The 6,816-nt window shown below is 39.5% G+C and overlaps 1 protein-coding gene across 3 annotated transcripts; it reads left to right on the top strand.

Annotated features, from left to right (window-relative positions):
* LOC109719434 (ethylene-responsive transcription factor ERF110-like) lies at positions 211–6,599 on the top strand. 3 transcript variants are annotated; one of them, XM_020246130.1, is made up of 4 exons: positions 211–607; positions 3,558–3,627; positions 3,747–4,209; positions 6,046–6,599. In XM_020246130.1, the coding sequence occupies exons 1-4, from the start codon at positions 532–534 to the stop codon at positions 6,190–6,192; spliced, it is 756 nt and encodes a 251-aa protein (XP_020101719.1). In that variant the 5' UTR covers positions 211–531; the 3' UTR covers positions 6,193–6,599. The 3 variants fall into 3 exon arrangements, with proteins under 3 accessions (XP_020101719.1, XP_020101711.1, XP_020101729.1); XM_020246122.1 differs by having other exon boundaries at positions 3,558–3,614; positions 3,734–4,209; XM_020246140.1 differs by having other exon boundaries at positions 3,558–3,614; positions 3,734–3,951; positions 5,803–6,599.

Below are 6,816 nucleotides of genomic sequence, written 5' to 3' on the forward strand. Positions count from 1 at the left end.
CACTCAACCCTATGGGGACCATTCAACTCTAACCGACTAATATCATTTTGACCCTACAATTTTTCATCAAAGGGTTAAAAATTTAATAGCAAAAAGAGCATTTTACTATTAATAGTATTCCAGCCTAATTCATGTGTATATATGTATATATATTCTCTCTCTATATATTATAATGTATGTATATGTATATATATGGGTTTGCTACGTTAATGAAGTGCTCTTGATTATTGCCATAGTCTTTAAGATTCGTGCTGCGGCTTATAGTTAAGTTAGGTGACAAAACTGGCGAACGAGCCGCACCATGAGCAGCACCACTCCCCGGAGGAGATGACGCCGATGTCGACGGCGGCAGAGGCGTGGGCGGGTTCGTGGCGGCAGCGTGTCGACGCATCGCGGCAGATGTCGGAGATGGTGTCGGCGCTGGCCCACATCGTGGCGGAGGGACGTTGCGCGGCGGACGCCTCGTCACTAGTGTCAGCGCCAGCATTGATAGCAGATTCGTGACACGATAGCAGGATTGAAAAAGTAGAGATGGGACGGCATCAGGGCTACGTGCATGAGTTGGGAAGTTATTCGCATGGGGAGGCATCGTACAATATTATTAGAGGTAAAATATATTATATTATGTATATTACTTAGTTGTTTCTGTTAATAATAGTAGTTCTACATTGAATATAAACTGTTCTAAGCATTTTGGAAGAAAAAATAACGAAAGAGGCAACAAAAAAATAAATAAAAAAATATATTATTTTAGATATGAAATTGATAATGGAGAAGTTTAGAATAAACTCTGATATCATATTATATACACTACAACATAATTAGATTATAACGACACATTTTTAAAATATTGTTGTGTAAGTGTCTCATTTTTTTAAAAAAAATCTACTAATGTCTAAATATAAAGCTCAATTCATTAAAAATTAAAAATTTTCTTTATTCAACCAACTCCACCTAACCTACTAGACCCAATTATAAATAAAAAAGAAAAAAAAAAGAAAAAATATTGATCACTATCCTCCTTCTCCTCTTTTGCCGCCGCAGCCGACAAGATAGGGCTTCGGCGGCTGGACTTCGGCCGCGAGGATCTCGCAGGGATCGTAGAGAGCTACGATTGCCATGTGTCCCTCCGGCACAAGTCGCTGGAGAAGTGGATGCCAAACATTAAGACAGCCCTATATATAGTGACCCAAAATATAACAACACTTTTAAAAAATGTCGGTAATTTAGCCATCAGTATTTTTTTTTTACTTGTACCGATATTTAAAAGTGTCGCTATACACTATCTCTTTTATAGTGACAAAAAATCGACTTAGTGAGAAGTTGTTCAGAATTGATCTTAATACTTTTTTATCTCTGCTTTTTTTTTCATGCAGTTAAGCTGTAGTTGTTTTACGACAAATTAAGGCCCCGTTTGGTTGGGGGGATAAGCGGGGATAACGAAAGTTATCCCCGCTACTCCGGCAAACGGGATAAAATTTGGCCGGAATATTTTATTCTGGTCAAACCTTGCTATTCCCGGTTATCCCGGAATAGTAAGGAATTTGCTATTCCACCATTTTGGTGGAATAGTGCTATTCCAATTCTTAATTTCAAACTTAATTAAAATTATAAATTGAATTAAAACTAAATTATATAAATATAATATATTATATATTATAATACATTATTTTTATTATAAAATTATTAATTGTACTATATTAATACCAACAACAGCAAAACAGGATTAACCTGAACGAGAGGTGCCTGCCGAATCACACCTCCATCAACATATCGAAGCTGTCCGCCTTGCCCACATAAGTGTCAGGGATCACTCTAACCCAGTTTCAAATGTAATAAGATGTCTATCATCACGGCCTAGTACTATCATATCACCGTACATCGACATCTAACAAAGGTCAAGGAAATGATAGTAACTCATATGGAAGACATCTGAATCACCCACTCGACAACTCCAGTTATCGCCATGAGTGACTCCTGATGAAGAAAAATGTCATCAAGAGTGCGGGTCAACACCTAGAAAACATCTCGGAAGCCAACGCCGACGACGATGACGATTATGACCAACACCTTTCCTATAACGCTCAATCTCGGAAAGGACTGCTCAACATCTCCATCTTCTCATGGTCGATGTCTATCAATATCAAAAACCAAGAAATGTATGACAACAACATGGAGCGACCTCGCTCATAAAACATGGGCCTACGATACATACATAACTTGGTAACAACAAATAGATATAGAATAAAAGAGAAATCGTCGAGATATTATGACCAACATCACAACATACTTATGTCCACGTCGAAGCGAAGCATATGTCCTTTTTAAGAATACATATGCCGCTCAGATAATCGCGAGGGCTTTTTTGCTCATTAGGCTCCGTACTGTTAAATTATTTTTCTTAAATAATATTATAAATTTATATTAAATAATATTTAAAAAAATATTATAAATTTATATTTATTATANTATTATTTATAATAAATAATATGTACTATATTAATACATATTATTTTATTGAGTTTTTACTCTTTATTTGTCATGAACTAAGAAGTTAATTAAAGAGATGCATCTAAAAAATATTTAATTATAGTACTTTCAAAAAATTAAAATTTGCCTAATTATAACTAACTATATTTTTTTCTGGTTTACATGTGGTTGTATACATGTTTAAAGTAATATATATAGTACATGCCCCTGATTATGCATGTGTTTTTTACTTAATTTGTGTTTTATGTGTTTTAGAGTTTCTAAAGTGCGAGAATCACGTTGCCTTGTATTCACGTAACAATTTTTCTACACAAAATGTTAATTTATACAAATGGATAGTAATATTGATATATCAAAAGTTATTACTAATAAAACTGATTTATCGAACATAATCATTGACGGATATAATAAACTCGACGAAGATAAATATTTTGTGAATACCATTGTCTTATTTGTTTCTCTCTATCATACCAACACTAAAATTCTTAAGTCCGACTCAGATAAAAAATATACTAGCAAAATAAATATAAAGACTCAGTTTAACGATTCGTTACTTTCTAAATAAAAAAAATATTAATCAGTAGTGTGAAAGGACAAGATAAAATATATAAAAAAACTATGATTAGTAGGATGATGTCAATAATCTCTGACCGCTCAAAAGGACAAAATAAAAGTCTTTAATTTGCTGGTTTGTGTAACAACTTATTATGTTCTTTTAGAGATAGTCTCATCTATTGTTCATCACAAGAACTAGCACGAATATCATAACATAATGGACGGTTGATAAGAAACTGTGTCCGCGTTAAATTTTTGTTGTGTTCTCTGTCACAATGATAGCATAGTAATTGGTGAGATGATCTCAACCCTCGTCAAACACATATTTAACTGATAAGGACATGATGTGTCCACCTTGTGGCTGCTACATGTATTTGCATGCTTATCTCTCTCTTTTTGACTCTCTCTCTCTCTCTATATAAAGGGTGGAGACATATAGTCATATACTACTTGTATTTGTAAACTTATTATTATTATTATTATTTTATGTTTGTATTTGAAAACCAAAGCAGAGACTCCTCCTCCCCTGTTTCCAAGCAGAGCAATGGAAGAGGCTTCCCCTCCCACCTCCTCCTCCTCCTCCGCCTCGCCGCCGCCGCCGCCGCCGCCGCCGCCGCCGCCGCCGCCGCCGCCGCCGCCGCCGCCGCCGCCGCCGCCGCCGCCGCCGCCGCCGCCGCCGCCGCCGCCGCCTCCTCCTCCTCCGCCTCGCCGCCGCCGCCACCGATGCGGCGCTACCGTGGCGTGCGGCAGCGGCCGTGGGGGAAGTGGGCGGCGGAGATCCGCGACCCGCACAAGGCGGCCCGCGTGTGGCTCGGCACGTTCGACACCGCTGAGGCCGCCGCGCGGGCCTACGACGCCGCCGCCCTCCGCTTCCGCGGCAGCCGCGCCAAGCTCAACTTCCCCGAGGACGCCCGTATCCTCCCCCCGACACCGCCGCCGCCACCGCCACCGCATGAAACTACGGCGACGACGCAAACCGCGGCCGCAGAGTACGCGGATTACGCGAGGATTCTGCAGCTGGAACAGATGATGAGTTCGAATTATGAGACCACAATGGCTGGTCTTTCGAATCCTGATCCTGCACCCTTCTCTGCTTCCGCATCCTCTGTTTCTGCATCCTCTGTTTCTGCTTCTCATTCTTACTATCCCCAGTTCTATAACCAGGATGCGGGGGATCCGCAGCAGGCGAATTTTGCGGGCTCCGGCGAGGGGGGTTGGAGTTGGGATAGTGGTGGATCCGCAAACTATGATTACACTATGCCTCCTTGGAGTGATTCAACTCAGTANAAGGGAAAACTTCAAAAACCCCCCCTGTGGTTTCGTGCTTTCTCACTTTAGTACCCTGTGGTTTAAAACGTATCAATTTGCCCCCCTGTGGTTTCATTTTTATCTTTTCGGAAGCTTTTTCGTTAATATTTCGTTAAATTATATACAAAAAACTTCAAATAACCATCTATATTTATCGAATATTCACTTTAGTATTCTTTAATTTTAACTTTGTCACTGATTTAAGAAAAAAATAATAGTAAAATTGATAACAAAAAGAGAAAAACGAAACCACAGGGGAGCAAATTGATACGTTTTAAACCACAGGGTACTAAAGTGAGAAAGCACGAAACCACAGGGGGGGTTTTTGAAGTTTTCCCTTTTATTTAATTTGTGTTTTATGTGTTTTAGAGTTTCTAAAGTGCGAGAATCACGTTGCCTTGTATTCACATAACAATTTTTCTACACAAAATGTTAATTTATACAAATGGATAGTAATATTGATATATCAAAAGTTATTACTAATAAAACTGATTTATTGAACATAATTATTGACGGATATAATAAACTCGACGAAGATAAATATTTTGTCAATACCATTGTTTTATTTGTTTCTCTATCATACCAACACTAAAATGTCTGAATAATTCTTAAGTCCGACTCAGATAAAAAATATACTAGCAAAATAAATATAAAGACTCAGTTTAACGATTCGTTATTTTCTAAATAAAAATAATATTAATCAGTAGCGTGAAAGGATGAGATAAAATATATAAAAAAATTATGATTAGTAGGATGATATCAATAATCTATGATCGCTCAAAAGGACAAAATAAAAGTCTTTAATTTGCTGGTTTGTGTAACAACTTATTATGTTCTTTTAGAGATAGTCTCATCTATTGTTCATCACAAGAACTAGCACGAATATCATAACATAATGGACGGTTGATAAGACCGTCTCAAATTAGAAACTGTGTCCGCGTTAAATTTTTGTTGTGTTCTCTGTCACAATGATAGCATAGTAATTGGTGAGATGATCTCAACCCTTGTCAAACGCATATTTAACTGATAAGGACATGATGTGTCCACCTTGTGGCTGCTACATGTATTTGCATGCTTATCTCTCTCTCTTTTTGACTCTCTCTCTCTCTCTCTATATAAAGGGTGGAGACATATAGTCATATACTACTTGTATTTGTAAACTTATTATTATTATTATTATTTTATGTTTGTATTTGAAAACCAAAGCAGAGACTCCTCCTCCCCTGTTTCCAAGCAGAGCAATGGAAGAGGCTTCCCCTCCCACCTCCTCCTCCTCCGCCTCGCCGCCGCCGCCGCCGCCTCCGATGCGGCGCTACCGTGGCGTGCGGCAGCGGCCGTGGGGGAAGTGGGCGGCGGAGATCCGCGACCCGCACAAGGCGGCCCGCGTGTGGCTCGGACGCCGCCGCCCTCCGCTTCCGCGGCAGCCGCGCCAAGCTCAACTTCCCCGAGGACGCCCGTATCCTCCCCCCGACACCACCGCCGCCACCGCCACCGCATGAAACTACGGCGGCGACGCAAACCGCGGCCGCAGGGTACGCGGATTACGCGAGGATTCTGCAGCTGGAACAGATGATGAGTTCGAATTATGAGACCACATTGGCTGGTCTTTCGAATCCTGATCCTGCACCCTCCTCTGCTTCCGCATCCTCTGTTTCTGCTTCTCATTCTTACTATCCCCAGTTCTATAACCAGGATGCGGGGGATCCGCAGCAGGCGAATTTTGCGGGCTCCGGCGAGGGGGGTTGGAGTTGGGATAGTGGTGGATCCGCAAACTATGATTACACTATGCCTCCTTGGAGTGATTCAACTCAGTATCCACCATCTTCTTCTTCATCCTAGTGCTTGTTTTCGTCCCTCCTCCTCTCTGTAGGGTATAGTGTTGTTCGATAAAGTGCTTCATAAATAATACTTTTAAACGAAGTGTTGTGTCAAATCTCTTCGGCAGATTCTCTCTTTAGTAGAAGTATATGCATCTCAGAGTTCTATTTCTAAACAGAAGTGCCAATTTTTTATTCTTGCAAAATATTCGACGGAGGTGATTATTGTTGAAATTAAGTAGCAAAAGAAGAAAAAGTGAGACCAAACGGATATTTAGTAAAGCGCGAATGGTTTTGAGTAGTTTATGCTTTGTTGTATCTTTTTTATTTTTTTTAATTTTGACTTTTTATTTTTGGGTATTCTTGGGTGGTGCTTGTTATTCTTTTATAAGCAAAGAAAAGAGGATGGAGTTTTTCCCTTTTGTTTAATTGGTTGTCTAAGAATTAAGATTAAAGTTTGCATGCTAATTTATCAACGATAGATGTGTCACATTGTTTTATCTTTTGGAATATTAGCTCTTATAGATAGTTAATTTATCCGCGTATATATCATGTGAAGGGTTTTAGTTACATTCGTAAGATGTGGTATATGTTTGTTAACACATTAATAATCCGTAAAGACAACTTTTTGAGGTTCAAAATGGGC

Source organism: Ananas comosus, linkage group 1, assembly GCF_001540865.1.
Source record: "Ananas comosus cultivar F153 linkage group 1, ASM154086v1, whole genome shotgun sequence".
Lineage (NCBI taxonomy): Eukaryota > Viridiplantae > Streptophyta > Magnoliopsida > Poales > Bromeliaceae > Ananas > Ananas comosus.